Source organism: Lonchura striata, chromosome 3 (genome assembly GCF_046129695.1).
Source record: "Lonchura striata isolate bLonStr1 chromosome 3, bLonStr1.mat, whole genome shotgun sequence".
In the NCBI taxonomy this organism is placed as follows: domain Eukaryota; kingdom Metazoa; phylum Chordata; class Aves; order Passeriformes; family Estrildidae; genus Lonchura; species Lonchura striata.
Genome location: NC_134605.1, coordinates 84,429,855 through 84,446,079, shown reverse-complemented (window position 1 = coordinate 84,446,079; position 16,225 = coordinate 84,429,855). Strand labels below are relative to the sequence as shown.

General features: G+C 33.8%; 1 protein-coding gene across 37 annotated transcripts in view; it reads left to right on the top strand.

Moving 5' to 3' along the window:
- Positions 1-16,225, top strand: part of RIMS1 (regulating synaptic membrane exocytosis 1) — a 417,183-nt gene that overhangs the window by 75,180 nt on the left and 325,778 nt on the right. For 15 of the 37 annotated variants that reach the window (XM_021554103.3, XM_021553953.3, XM_021554012.3 and 12 more), the window contains 2 exons: positions 3,723-3,794; positions 8,764-8,876. In XM_021554103.3, the coding sequence (XP_021409778.2) occupies positions 3,723-3,794; positions 8,764-8,876 (185 nt within the window). Of the gene's footprint in view, positions 1-3,722; positions 3,795-8,763; positions 8,877-12,434; positions 12,456-14,324; positions 14,355-14,410; positions 15,660-16,225 lie in introns of those variants that run through there. The other 22 variants (XM_077782342.1, XM_021553838.3, XM_077782335.1 and 19 more) reach the window with 7 other exon arrangements.

Below are 16,225 nucleotides of genomic sequence, written 5' to 3'. Positions count from 1 at the left end.
GAGCATTTAATGGTAGCTGAAATTTTTTTTCAGACTGTTCATTTGGAAAAATCTGCATATAATATCAGCATATAACAAAGACTGGATAAAATAAGCCTTTAAAAAAAAATTGCATGTATTTACATTTAAGAGAAATAGCATTTGTCAGTCATGCATACATGTGTAAGAATGCTTGTCCCAGAGTCACCTGAAGCCAGCTGCAGAGCAAGTGCCCCCTGGTACTTGCAGGTACTGTGCAGACCCAGCCTTTAAGAAAACTTCAGTAAAACTCAGGAAGTATTCAACATGACATTCCTGGTGGCTTCAAGGCTACATTAAGTAACACTCACTGCAAACTGCTGAGGGCTCCTCTACAAGACAGTAATGAATAATTTAAAAATATTGGACACTGAATTGTATAAAAATGTTATGTTTTCATTTCAGAAGTAGTAATTTTTAATTTCAGTAGGAATATTGTCAAATTTCTGTGTGTAGATTTGTTAACACAGATCTGAGGCACATAGAACTTTGGAACATGAACTGTAAATAGCTTATCTGTATATAAAACAATATGTAGTGGTTGCCTAAATATGATATATATTGTTCCATGATTTGGTGTGACAGTTGGAAGATTTATGATCTTATAGAGAAATTTTGGCCATTCCTGACCCTAATGGGTATAGATGCAAATATATTACAAAACTTAGGTTATTTGCGGACCACAAATTTTGCTGAGTTTTCTTATTAAAATTCAAATTCGATATTTGAAAAAAAAAATTCCATTCATGGATTTTATAATATATTTCATTAAAAATTAATAATAAATTAACAAGATAATAATGTTTTTGCCAAATTGAAAGCTGTGAACAAATTGTCCAGCTTCAGCAGAAATTAAAATTCCTTAGAAATTCAGAAATATCCCTATATATTTTTATTTTTAAAAAATCTGAATCAGCTACTCTACTTTGCTCTTGAATTACTGAAAATTTTTACTGTAGCAGACTGTGTGGCAATAGAACATGAAGGCTTCATCAAAATGCATGAAATTAGGAAATTTACTTCCATTTTCAGGACAATTTCAGAATATAATGACAAAATATGCATCTTCTTAAGCAAAGGGGTTTTTTATATGTTTATATATTCTCAAGAAGGATGATAGCACCTATTAAATAACAGTGCTGCCATTCAGGATGTAGAGCATAATGGTTTTTAAAAATACTTACGAGGCTTTCATTCTATGCTTCATTACATCTTAGACTGTTGATCTTACATCTAAAATTTTATAGTGTTTGGAATAGGAAAATGAGAAATACAACTTTTCTCAATAGATAGTGACTGAATGCTTTTTGTTTATATATTTGACTGCATGTCTCCACCTTCACTGCATGTGACCATCTCTCTGTTTCTGCTCATTCCGTCCAAATTCACATCCATGTTTCCAAATATTGTGAAGAACAAGGACGCTGGAGTCTTGCATTCCAAAACAGGACAGTGTAGACCACCTAAGTGCTAAACCTGGAGCAGCACAGAGGTATCCTTATTTACTCAAATCATAGATCAAAGTAAATGAGGTATTGGTTATCGTATATTCTTCATGTGCTCTGCATACTTTCACACATTTTCTTTTGGTTTTTTTTTCCCCTGGTTTTATGTACAAATACGTATGTGCATGTGTCATTCATGGATATTATTTTTTTTTCTCCTATGATGTACATTTAGGGAGTAAATCAGAGCATGTTGGGCTAATTGGAAATGTATACAGCATCATCTTAGCCAGGAGGAGGAAACAAAAGGGAAACAGATTTTAAATAATTTCTGGTATGTGCTGCTCTCAAGGACAGCCCTAAGAGCAGAGAAATAAGTGTACTCAGCTCATCAGTGCTGTGTATTACTGTGTTATTTGTCACAGCAAAGCACATCCTGCTCTTGGCTTTTCCATCTGACTGAAACCAGGAGCTCTCTTTCTCCATTGTATGCACCATCACAATCTTGGCAAGCAACATAAGGAATAAGAGAAAAATAACCAAGAAACAGAACCAGCTAAACAGAAAATTAATCAGGTGACATAACTGGAGTGGTAATGCTGCTGGATACAGTGAATATAGCCATAGCTTTTAGAACTTTGCTAACTGCAGGTTTTAAGTAAAGCTGCAGCATTTAATATGTATATTTTTCTCTGTACTCTTTTTATATTTGTCCTTGTTGAGGAAAAAAATTGAAAAACAATGAGAATATACAAAAAAATAGATTGGGGCAAAAGGGATTTCTGTTTTTAATCTGGCACACAATTTTTATGAGAAAATATATTTTTTAAAATTCTAAAAGCATCAGGTAATGACCTCTGCTCATGCAGAAAGTATTTTGTTTTGCCGCAGTGTTTTCTTTTTTGTGGAATCTACTGCATCACAATAAAATGCTCATCAAATATTGCAGTGGGTAAAAATAATGAAAAAACACTATGATTATGTTCTTTGGGCATAGTTTGGTGTCACAGTTGTTTAGGTCTCTTCCAGATCAGGCACTGGATTACTCTTATGACCACAAAGGTTTAAAATGAAAACATGCTATTTTAATTATTATTTTTGTCTCTCTGTTTCACCCGCAGTAATTTATGGAGCCTAATATATGACATTGATTGTATCATTGCAAGATATTGCATGTATTAAAGTTTGTCAGTATTTCTGGTCTCTGGTTGAATAATCATCACTCCCTGGTTTTACCACTCCTGAAACAGTGTATGCACTTTTTCTTCTGAAAAATAATACATCTTGATGATTTTCTGATTTTTAAAGTGGTAAATTCTATTTTGTAAATGCTAACATTACTATGGATAATACAGAAAATTTTGGAGCACAAGACTTGCAGAGATTTACATATTATATTTATAGTCCTGGGTAATAATGGTGAAATGTAGCTTTACCTTTTTTCTTAAATGTATAGACTCCTATTATTCTTCTTTGTTCTTATTTAATATCAAAGTGAGTGCTTAGATTGTGTGAGGTAACTAGTGCTTCATTATCTAAATGTCAGATTAATTCTGTAAAAGCTTTGTGTAGGAAAGGAGTGAGGGAGTTAAATAATTTCCAATTTACTTATATTGACTTGGAAGAAAGTAGCATTGGAAGAAAGTAGAATTGGTTTAATTATTACCTATTAATTATTATAATAATTAATTATTGGTTTTATTATTACCTTATTAAAAGGTAATAGAATGAGATTTTTGAAAAAACAAGTTTTTATTAATATAGTGACAGCTTTTTTAAAATCTGATATGCAGTATTGGTTTAGCTTTTGAAATTTAGATTTAAAAGCAATTTTTATATCTATTTCTATTTCTTCAAGTAGTGCTTTCTGGTTCTTTCTGCAAGGTTTTTCTCCTGCTGTCTACTCTGAACTTGTTGAACTCATGCTGTTAAGAGATGCCTTATAGGGCTATGAGGAGTCATTGTTTCCAGTCAAATGCAGGCTGTGAAGTGGAAACTAGTTGCAGGCTCAGTCAGGATTGATGTTTTCTTCCCTGGTTTGGTACCTCACAAGCTGCACACCATGAATCTCAATCAAACCTAATTAATGCAATGTCTCTTAAGCCTAGACTTCACCAGCCTGTTTATGATGATAGTTGTCACTTTCTCATTTGTCAACTGTTTCTTTTATTACCTTTATAATACATGAATAAATAATCTTCATATTTCTATATTCTTTTTCTTCTTTGTTTATTTCTTTTCTGACATGTCATTTCACAGGCAGTCCAGAAAAGTGGAAAGATATAGCAGCCAAAAACAAGCTAGGAAAGGCCCTGCAGCTGAAACAGAAAGGTAGGAGTGTTGATTGATGTGTAAGCATCTCTTATTATCAGTCCAATTTCAGATTTTGGAATATACCTCTCATACAACTTTTTTAGACCATCTGTGACAAAAGGCTATGTTGCCATAATTTACAGCATTATATATTTTGTATCTGTATTATTAGAACTTTGTTGCATACATGTGGAATTTTTCTGGCATTCTCCATCATTGCAGATAAGCTCAATGACAGAGACTAGAAGTGCTTTTCTGCACTTTAACATTGATTTTTTTTTCAAAAAAATCCTTATTTTACGCTAACTTGAAGGATGAAAGACCACAATGGATTATATAAATATATAGACAGCTGTAACAGATAAATAATTCAAAATGTCTCTGATCAAATTAATTTCATTTTAATATACAGAAAACTTAAGTGACACATTTAAATCTATAATTTCATAAAATTAATATAAAGCCTGGAACTTTATTTTATTAACTGAATTTTTCTGAATTTGTATTGTCATTATATCTTCTAACTTTGATGTTCTAGTAGTATGGGGTTACATGTTCATAAATATTATGAAAAAGTAGAAAAAATAGAGATATAGAAAGAATAGAAACATATTAATAGAAATATTAATCGAAATATTTATTTAATTAATTAAATAAAGATATATATGTAGAAATATTAAAAATATATACAGAATAAGTACATCTAGTTAAGGTTTGAACCCTATATATTGTATATATTTTAAGCCCCCAATATTTAAAGGACAGAGAAGATCCTGCCTTTGCCAGAAATTGATTTATGTTATTTTGATTCACAGAGGTTGAATGTACATCTGTTCACATTGTGAGAGCTTTAAAACTTCCATGAACAACATAGACATCTCTATTTTCAATGAAAATGCACATTATGTAACAAAACTTAAGCTCTTTTTTTTTTAGTTTTACTGCTTCTAGTCCCATGTAATTGTTCCTGATCCAAAAGCAATAGCTATATTTTCCTTGAGTCATATGACTGTTTTCACAACAACCCAGGTGCTTTTTTTGTTTGAATCAGAGAGATTACCTAAATGATGACTGAAATCCTTGATATCATTGAATCAGGGACTTTTGTGTCATGGAGATTACTAAAACTTTTTTTTTTTTTTTTGCTACTGTTTTTTCTGACTTCTGAAAAGTAACTGATGTCCAAAGGGCTTGGCTCTTTGTAATTCAGCAATGAACCCAGGGAACAGAGGGAAACATGAATTGTACTGCTTCTTTTTAAATCTCCATGGAACATGTTGTAGGCTTCTGTTCCCATAAAATGATTCACTAGCATTAGATGTGGAAAAAAATGTTTCAATAAGTCTGAATTCTTTAGTTCGGTTCATCCATCATAGATGCATTTTGCACTAGTGCCAGAAAGTTTTGGTAATAGGACAGGAAATGAATTTTCCTGTCAAATACAACTTGAGACATCTTCTTCAAATATTCATTTTTCTCTTACCATTGGATCTTATTTTGCCATTTGCAAATTCTGTCTATTATTAGTTAAGCAGATTACTGGAATAACCTCTTAGAATGCTGTCAGCTTCTCTATAATGCATTTCAACATGCTATGTAAGATTAAGTTTTCTGTGTAGTATGATAGTTTAGGAAATGTACATAGAAGAGAGAAAAACAGCCTTTTCAAGATAGTTTATAAAGCTTAGATGTTCCCCTAATTGAATAAGATAAGCCTTCTAAATAGGATTCAGGTATGAAGAAGTAAAATTGATTACGCAAAAATTATTTTTTGTTCTTGTATGAATGAGCAAAAATTTGTCCATCTCAATTCTAAAATGTTCTTTTTCAGCCCTAACCCTAGCAGGATTAGGGCTAAAATGACTAAATATATGTAATAAATATTAATTACGGTCATATTTTAGGATACATGCAATCTTGATCTTTATTTTCTATATTTAGCATAGGACACCATTCCTGCTGTGAGCTGGATTGGTAACCCTCTCCTATTCTTAGTTTTTCTTTATAGTTTCTTAGGTAGCAGCATGCTACTAAGGCATCAGTCTGAAGGGAAAGGAATTTGAGTTTTCTTGTTTGCTGGCAGAGCTGGAACCTGTAGGATTCCCCTGTAGGCCACTGCCTGCTGAATTAATAGGTTTGCTGCTTGCAGTATCTCCTTCCTCTGTGACTAACCAGGAGACACACATTGCAGTCTCACTGCTCACCAGGTAGCATTTTTTCCCAGATTCCTCTTCTCTCTCTACTTCTTATCTCACTTCTCTCTCATCTTCCCCCTAGTTTTTGTCTTCCATAATTGTCCTATGTTCCTTTTTGTCTCATTCTTCTACTCAGCCATTTGCAGGCTTCTTCCTGCAAGCAACAGATCTTTCTCCTAGGGCAGGAAGTCCTTAATGCCATGCTAGTTATTCTTCAATTGCCTTTTGTCTCTCTTTTTAGTTGCACCCCAAGAGGCATATTAATCTCATTGTAATACCCCAGCTAATGCAAACCTTAAGCCTCATTTGTCTTCATTTGAGTTAAGCAGATCCTCTATCTTTTTCTTGGAAGGCAACATGTCTGTAAAAAGAGTATTACTGGAGAAGGAGATAAGTTTCTGAGCTGCAGCTTAAGTCCTGTCCAGTTCTGTAATGGAAGAACAGACTTCCAGTGTTTCACTGGACACTCAGCTAAATTCCTGGCTATTTAGATTCTAAAAGGAAAAAAAATCATAACTGAGAACATGGTGACTTTGTTAGATTGAAGTATTTATCCATATGTGGATATATCCATATATACTTTTTGCATAGCAAAAGCAAACAAGAACTTTCTGGCACAGAGTAAGGTCCATAATTACCTTATGGATGTTGTGATGTTTAGACATCTGATACATGCTTAAAACCTGGTCATGTGCAATAGTTGGCATGGATTACTTTTGTGGTCAGCATGGAGAAACAGAAATTTTCAGAAGTCAGGTCATCTTTGTTATTGTAAACATATTTCACAATCAGGAAATTCAGTATCTGCAAGATTATGGTTATCACTAGGGCAAGCCAGGAGTTAGATGAAGAAATGTTAGGATTTAAGAGACAATACAAGCTCAAGCAACAGAATCTTGGGGTTTTTTGCATTGTGGCTGGTCTTCCACAGGGACTCTTACTTATTAAATTATTTTGAATCCAAACCTGTTTGTTATCCTTGGATATTTCATATCCTTGTGTTATTTCATATATAGGGACATTTTTAGGATTACTTCTTAGTGTATGATAGTCATATGAACCAGAGAATTCCTTGGATACCTTGACTGTATCTTGTAGGGAAGTTGTGGTGGGTGTTTGAAGGGAGATTTCATAAGTCAGCAGAAATTTAAAACAAAAACAAACAAACAAACAAACAAAACAAAACAAAAAAAAAACACCAAAAAAACCCCAACACAGCACCCCACAATTAAATGATTGCACAAGTATTGAAATTTCTGATATAATTTCTGATACAGTAGTTCCATTCACAACAGACTGCCCTCTTGGAAAGCCAAAGAAGAGTAAAAGGGCACAGTTAAAATATTTTGTCACTTTACGAACTGGAAATGCTTTAGTGTGTGCAGTTATGGAACTAGCAATACTCATGTTCTATTATACTAACATGATCAATCATTTTACTGCATAGTATGTTATACTTTCATTAGAGTTCTTTTAGAGCTATGTTTCTATTTTAGTACAGGTACTTAAATAGGTTTTCTATTTCAAACTGTGAAGGGAAATAAGGAAATCACAGGTGTGCTTCCATATTGTCCTTTTTTAGGTCACTAACTGAAATGAAGTTAATATTTTTAATAAAAAGAAAAGGTATGTTTTAGAAACAGAAATGCTTTAGTGGTAATCCCAGGTATTCATAGGCTACCCTGTGCTAGTCCTTTTGTTGTATGTGCTGTTACCTTGTGTTTGCTATGTTCACACAGCAAACTGATCTTACAGGCTGAGAGGATGTCAGTTGATCCACCTAGTGAAAGCCAACAGTTTTTTGAACTTGCACAAATGTGCTACTTGAAATTACAAATTATGTATTTGCAACTGGATAAATGGTGCTTATGTGCTATAGTGAGGATGACTTTGCTGTAACTGGCAAGGGCATTTCACAGTAAGCTCTCCTCAGCCATCTGCTGCTTCTCATCTTTGTTTTACTTTCTTAAACCTTTTCCCTATAGTTACTATAGGTGCCCATACTTATTTTAAATGATAGGGTTCCAAAGGTATGTGATGCATTACACTTGTATCTGTGAATAACACGTCAAGTAGCCAGAATGTTCTGAAACTGTGCTAGCTAGAATTCAGCCAAAGTGATTTAGAATATTTACTTAGGTATTAATATTAAAAGTCTTGTCCAGATTTTGCATGCACACACACCTCACTTCCCCAATCCCAATACAAAGCTTAAAGGTCTTTTTCCTTCTTTGTGTTCTGAAGAAAAAACACATGCTGTCCTTTGGAAATAGATACTTGCTGTCCAGTGGTCTTGTGCAATTATTGCATCAGCATAAAGGGAATACTAAATTTAATAAAACATAAAAGTGGCACTTTTTATTACTCTTATACCAATGCAGGAGAATGTATATAAATTTTGAGTAATAATCATGTGGTTCTTAGAAAACTGCTTTTCATTCACTGGTTTTTCAATATTACTTATCGAATTACTTATTAAAAAAAAACAAAAAACAAAACCCAAAATGTCAAAAAGCCCAAACCAGAACAAACTTACAAATAAATAAATAAAGTAAATAAAAAAACCAAAAGGAAATAATTTTTCTATAGCTAAAGGTAGTTGGAGAAATTAAATGTAAGACCTTTTAAGTTGACTAGCTATCTATACCTGAGTATGTGCATATGGTATAGACCAAATGCAAGCATTTTCAAACCCATCTGCAGTACCTGCAACTTGATTAGTGTTTAAAAATCAGTATATAAAATGTCTCTTTATTTGCCTTATTTTGCTTTTATCTCAATTTCATTTGCAGAACACATCAGCAAGGAAGTCCCACACAGTCTCCTCCTGCAGACACCTCCTTCAGCAGTCGTAGGGGAAGACAGCTACCACAAGTTCCAGTAAGAAGTGGCAGTATAGAGCAAGGTATCAAATAATGAGCCTGTGATAGCTCAAACTCTTTGATTTCTCACCTTTCTTTACTTTAAGTCTTCTTGCATAACTACATGTCCAATGCTATAATTCTACCAGTAAAGCAATAGAAGAGAATGAAAGCATCTTTGTAGTTTGGGAAATCCAGTGAAGTTTGACTGGTGGGTTATTACGTGTGGTTTAGTTGTCTTATTTTCTAGTACCTTTTCATGGTTAAATTTTCTCTTAGAGTCATGGTGGTTTCCAACATGTCTAGTATGTTATCAGCATAAAAAAAGCAAAAACCAGGGGCAAGGATTTTGACAGAATTACTAATTTCTTATATTGTGGTTTATATTTATTGTTGTGCATTATTAACATAGATTAATAATAAATGTCACAGATCTGTTTTTCTTCTGGAGTTCATAGTTCAGTGAATAAAGAATGAAAACAATTACCGTGGGAAATGTGAGAGCACGGGTCACTTTCTTGATTAAGAATAAACTGATCAGGCAAAGAGTGCTGCTTTTTTCTGAGAAAGACAATATAGACCTGATTATTATGGAGGATGTTTCTTGCATACTAAGATCAAATAAGGATGTACATTGCTGTTTCATTTTCTTGGAACATACTACACACAGAGAATGAGCTGTTGCGGTAAAATGAAGTGACACAATGGATAATACTTGTGCATTCATGTTTTATTCTGTTTTTAAAAAATCCTGTTTTCTCACTAACTACAAGCAACAACTGAGATTGCCACATACTACAAGGTTTTCTTTGTGGAAATTAAAGAAATGCTTATAATGATGAAATATTGTAGCATTGCAGAACTTAGCAGATCACATTCTTGAACAGATAAAGTTGCTGACCATGACCACCTTATCATGATAGATTACCAGTGAGATTTTCTTGTATGATGGCTTGCATTAATCTGCAATCAGTTTACATTAATGTTAAGGCTTTGAGCTGTAATGGTGTACAAACCCCTCAATTAGCACATATAAAATGTACTCTTGTTTTATAAATGTGTTTATTTTGAAAGACAAATATAATGATATAAGTGGCTTTTATTAACTTTAAACTTTCTATTCATATCTTCTTGTTTTGTAGTGACTCTAGTACTGTCTGAATTATAAACTAGTTGCAAACTACATTCAGAGTTTCTATTTCTGCATAGTAGCAAGCTGGGATCTTTATAGGGAAATGTAATAAGTAATGAATTTCAACTTTCTTCCATATTTCTACTTCAATTTCAGAACTTGGTACAATATATAATGATGAATTAGCTTTTAATTTAAGTTTAATTTGCCTTTCCTTTACATATTCATATATCATCTTTCTGCTGGTCTTGGTAACTGGTGTGTGAGAATAAAATACCAGTTTATGTTTTGTTGAAAGCGTTGGAAATGAATGTAGAACTTACCATGGAAATGAGTAGAAATGGGATGTATACAGAAGAGGAAAGAATAAACGAAAGTTGAGCAGGCCAAAGCTACACTAGTTTATAAAGTTGTTGATACCACGAGCACTTGTAGAGTAATGGTGTTTCAGTGAGCTGCTGTTTACACTTGTGCCTAATGTGCTTGCGCCTTACACATGAAATGTGCAGGTGAGATGCGCCGTGCTTGGTTTGTTGTTACACATCGTGCCGCCTGTCGCTGGGGCTGTTTTACATGGAACCCGTGGTTAAAGAGATTTCCTTCTCTATGCAGTACTTTGGTTTCGTCTGCATGACTGACTTCACTTCTGAAAGGGAACTTTTCTTGCTTTACCCATGTTTAATGTTCTGAGCTCTGCTCAGGTTCAGAACAAATTTGCAGAGGAGTACTAAATTGAATAGATTTTATTGTATGTGTTTAAAAAATTGTGTCAGTATCTGTTGAAGTACGTATGCTGGTATGTGTAACTTAATACTACTGTTAGAAATTAAATTCACTAAGGCCTTAAGACCACAGTACTTGCTCTGATTTACAGCATCAGATTTTAATATTAGTTTCACCTCTATAATCCCTGTCAAATGAGTACCAGGGTCAAATGTAGAGACCAGAAGTGATCTGACCTTAATGTAGTATGAACCCAAAACATATTGAGTTGTGTAAAAGATTTACATTAACTGTGCTTGGAACCGGAGCATGTCCTTAATGGCATAAATTCACAGTCACTGTAGATACAGGTGATGTCAAAATCTAGTGCGATATTCAGACATATTGGAAATGTTTAAAAATGCATTTTCTTCCTATATTTTGATGGTCGTCTTGAATTCATGCGTTTCAAGGAAAACCTGTATGACATGCCGTAAAGTATCATTTTTATAGTAAAGTACTTCTTTACATTCCATAAGCATCTTGTTGTTTTATGAAGGTCAAATACTCATCTGAATATATACATCTATAAATCTAAATATATATGTATATATGCACATAAGTCTGTTATGCAAGTCATAGTGATTGCTGCAAAAAAATTGCGTATTTGTATATCAAGAATAGGCTTCTTGTTTTCTCTCTCAAACATTCAGGAGACAAAGAATCCAGTGAAGTAATTTTATTACTCTTTAAAGTCCTCATTAATGAACAAATGAGATTTAATGAAGGAGTAAGAGACTGGTAGTAGTTTTCATGTGGAGAAACAGAGTGATATTTTAAGTATCAATATCTAACCTTTAGCTATCAATTGTAAGTGATCATATTCATGCTAATACGGCTTGGTTGGCATTGTATTTCAGGCATTCCATTTTGTTGTCAAGTTTAGAACTAAAGAAAAGCTTGTTTCCTTGTGTCTACCAAATGATGTCTTAGTTACTACTCTGGTTGTCAGTCTGAGGATCATAAAAATTCAACTTACAAGAAAACAAGGTAGTTTTACAAGGTCCTGAATAATACACATAGTTTCTTTAAAAAAACTCACAGCAGTAATTGTTACAGAGAAGACCAAAGTAGTGATCCATATTCCATTACAGAAACAGAGCTGATCAGGACACTACTGATCAGGAATGGAGAAACAACCTTAAATGTAGAGGAAAAGGTAAAGTTTATTTTAAACAGTGTTATAATTCACACTGGCAAGAAAAAATGTGAAAAAATAACAAGCTTCTTGGTGGTTATGTTCTGAAGGGGAGAGCAACTTTGTGTAGTTTTAGAGTGGAGAAGAGGCATAGTTATTTTCACTTGAGACAATACTAACTCAATAATAGCAACTTGAGGGCATGCAGACTTTAAAAAGTGATTACAGTTAAGATTGTAGGCTTCTGTAACTTTTGGGCAAGGGAATTTTTTTTTTATTACAGTCGTATTCAAGGAAGACATAGTTGCATTTATTTCCTTTGCAACTCTGTCAGCAATATTTCTTAGAATGCAAGATTGGAATGCTGTTGTATTGAAAGGTCTTGAGATGTTTCAATATTGAAAATTAGTCCTGTACAGGTGTGCCTGTGTGTGTTATCAAGACATTACAATTTAATAGTAATTTCTCTAACTTATGCTACTAAAGAAGTGGTTTTGATTTTTCTTGTATTAACGGATGATTTTATAAAAGGACCTAACCCTATGAAGATGTTTTGGCTCAGTGACTAAAGCAGTGAAATTCTAAGCCATGGTAAGGACAATGGTGTATTCTCAATATGTCATTCTGTGCTGGGCTGTAAGAGATTTGCATCACTGTTCTTTTATTTGCATTGTGTTTGGAACTGTGCAATCATTAAGAGGGATGGGGATTCTTCATTGACTTTGCTTTTTAGCTGTTTCTATAACAACTTTGTGATGTAGTTTCATGGTTTTTAAATTATACTTCTGTATAAAGGATACATCTCTGATATTTACTCAGTCCGTCCTCTGTCACTGCAGCTACTGAACATCATGAAAATTCTTGCTTGACTAAGATTTCAGGGTGGGTTTCTACACTTTTGCATAATGGTTAATCTTGTATTGATCAAGGAAGTGAATATACCAGCAGATAGTAGGCATTCTATTATTATTCTAGCAACTAAATTACAAAAGAAAATATGACTGTTGAAATTTGTGAACCGGCAATATAAATCTGCAATGGTTGTAGTGTAGCAACAATCTTTCAGGGCTAATTCAACCAAAACATGTCTTACTCCCTCTGTCTGCCTCTGAGTCTTCACAGCATTGCTTCTTTTTCATAGCTCTGACAATGTAGTTTCCTATTTCAAAGTCACATAATGAGAGTAAGGTTTGTGATAATAGCAGTCTGTTTCCATGTAAAGAGCATCTGTAAGCCTGACTGGAGCAGTGTGGTTGTGTGTGTTTCCAGTGGCATCTGGTTGCAGCAGTAGGGCTCACGTGGTGACACCGAGCAAAGCAAACGTGCATCCAGCATTAGGTGTTGCTATACCTTAGCTCATATTGGGAAAACCTTTCTACAGCACTTGTATGGAAGGGGAAGTGCACATGTGTGTGTGTGCTGCTGCTGTTACATGAGGGAAAACTACATGAAGACTCTGCTGGGACTGAATGGGGATTACATGTATAAAGTTCGTGTGATATTTGTACAATGATGACGTTGCAGAGGAACAAAGTATTTTGATGTCCAGTATTTTTTTATAAAATAAGAATCAGAATTTCATACAGAAAATCAGTATGTTGTCAAATAATACACTGAGTTGCACGTATATTTTTATATTTAACCCATTTAAGATAGAAATAGAAAAATAGAAATGCTAGTGAAAACAGTTCTGTGTTTGTATAGTTGATCATTGAAATGTCGTTACAGTGAGAGTATGGTTGTGGTAATGGTAAAAGATTAAGCCTTTTCAGTCAAAATTTTTTTCAAATCAATCAGTATAAAAATGGAGTGCCAGAAGAAAAAGAATAAGTCCTTTCAGTTTTAGATTTCAGCCTATCAGTGTTGTTTTGTCTCCATATTTCTGGTTTTATTTTTAAATTATTAGGTGTCACTGCATATTTTGAGGCAGCTTGTGGAATCTTTACTCATGCTGGAGACTATTTTTCTTAACACTGCTAACTTTCACAAATGAGTTCAAGCCTCATAAGCTTTTATGTTTTTCTTAAAAATGGACTTTTAATATCCAATGGTTATTGACTATTATCGATTTCAGTTAATAGAAAATAAATTTGTAACAGTCATTATTGCAGAAGAGGCTTCAAAGGTGCTGTGTGGTTTAGAAGTAAGAGTGATATTTAAAACAAGATTTTTATGTAATTCATAAATTTGAGTATGATGATGCTTCTCTAGCAGAATACTTAAAGACTCCACAATCTGGTTGTCTGTAACATCATTGTTCCTGTTAATTTTAAAGAGAAAGTCATAGGCTTTATTATTTGTCATTGTTTATCATTTTAATTTTCTACATTACTTTTACATATGCTGGAGTACTTCCTACTGTATCTGCCATTGTCACATGTAACACATTTCTTTATCTAACTTTAAATTTGCTGATTTCTTTTTCTGTTTCCATCATTCCGTGCATTTAATTCATTGAAGAGCAAGAGAATTTTAACTCTCCCACAAAAGGTAAATATTTTTGTAATTTTTTACAAATGTTTGGCAACTGTTGATACTGGGTTTTCCTTCATTATACTCCATGTCAATGTATAGGTTTTAGTTAACAGTGTTAACATACAAAAAGGTTGTTTCTCAAATATCTCTATGCTATCTGATGCCCCTCTTTAGAATCTGACAATGGTTTCTCTAATGATTTCTCATGCTCATAATGAAATGCAATATACTGGATGTAACAGAGGTAATAATGATACTTTACATGGGTCAGAATGTGCTTGATTGAGTTAATGTTCACACAAAGATTTAATATTTTTCCTAAAGTCTTCTTGAATTCTGCACAGCACATGCTTTTGGTGAGGCAGCCATGGTCCTTAGGCAGATGTGAAGGAAGTTTCCTAGGTGTGGGCTTAGGAATAGTTAAAAGTGATGGTCAGAAACTATTTTTTTATGCTGAGACAGCCTGAAGAAGAAGCTGTTTTCTATTTGCATGTCAGTCCCATGTCAGAAAGTTACTCCTGTTGTAGGGGAGCTTTTAGGGGCAGATATACAGTGCTCACCTCCTATGAATTTATGCCTGTGACTCCAAAGAATCAGTGAGTTCAAACAACAGGATCTAAAGCTGTCCCACAAAATGAAAACTATAGTCTGTTATGTTTCTATCCAAGCCATATTGCAGAAAAGTCCTATTTTTTTTCCTTTTATCTGAAAGTAGGAATTACTTCAAAATCCAAATGAAGCTTGTAGAGAAAAAAAAAATTTAAAACTCACTCCACCCTTTTAATGTTAAAATCAAAGTACTATGCTATATAAATATTACTAGCACTGATTAACCTTTTCTAACCTTTGTTCCTGAGTCCTGCTCATCTTGGGAAATTCTGGTCTGAATACAGGCTTGGGTGGGTCACAGCCAAACTGTGAGCGGAACTTGAATCAAAGTATTTCCTGCAACTACTTTATTTTTTGAAGGGATGAAAGCTTAGGTAAAAACAAAGCAACTTTTCCACTAGGTCTGAACTCCAACACCCATATCAAATGTTTCCATGATAATGTTAAAAAAAGATTAAAAAGAAATATGTAACTTAGGTGTTAGCAATTATATGTTATTTTTGCAGTGTTTAGAATATACTATGAAATGTCTTAAGAAAGTGCTAAGAGTGGTTATTTCTGTCTCAGTATTTATATTTCTCTCAAACAGGACAGTACAAATCAATCTTACCTGTTTGTTGATTATGCCTCTGTCAAGATTTGGGCTGCAGTGGATATTTTTTTGTTTAAAACAATGGACTTTATGCAGACAAACTAGACTGTCTCTAACAGGTTTGTAAAAGAGCTTGTTTCCATAAGATTTGGATGGATCTGGCTCAATATCTGGGCATGTGTAGAAGGTGGTGGGATATTTACATGCACAGATTCCTCTGGCTCAAGGGACCTGATGGCAGATGAAACCCAGGGGCTAAAAAGAACTGGGCAAAAGGAGAGCAGCCAGATGCATGAAGTGCCAGCAGATCTGGGGGACCATAATTATTAATTTGAACTGATTTACACTAGTAGCCCACTGTAACTTCTTAGAAGAGGTAAAAAGAATAGACAGTAGGTGAATTAGAGATGAGGATGGGGCAGTTACAGGATGTTTTGTAAAAGAATACATAAGTGTGAGGGAGAGCATATACTACAGAAGTGAACAACACTGATCATATGAGTCTGCAACAAAGCAAACATTTGTTCCATATAATCAATGGAAAAGATTGCAATAAAGTCTTCAGCAAATTATGAAAATGCTGACTTTTTTGCTGCCAAAATCAGTGGTTTGTTATTTTGTTGGGTTTTTTTTTCTTCCAAATTATACGAGGTCTGTGTTTGTTTTCTTGTTGTTTCCTTTTACA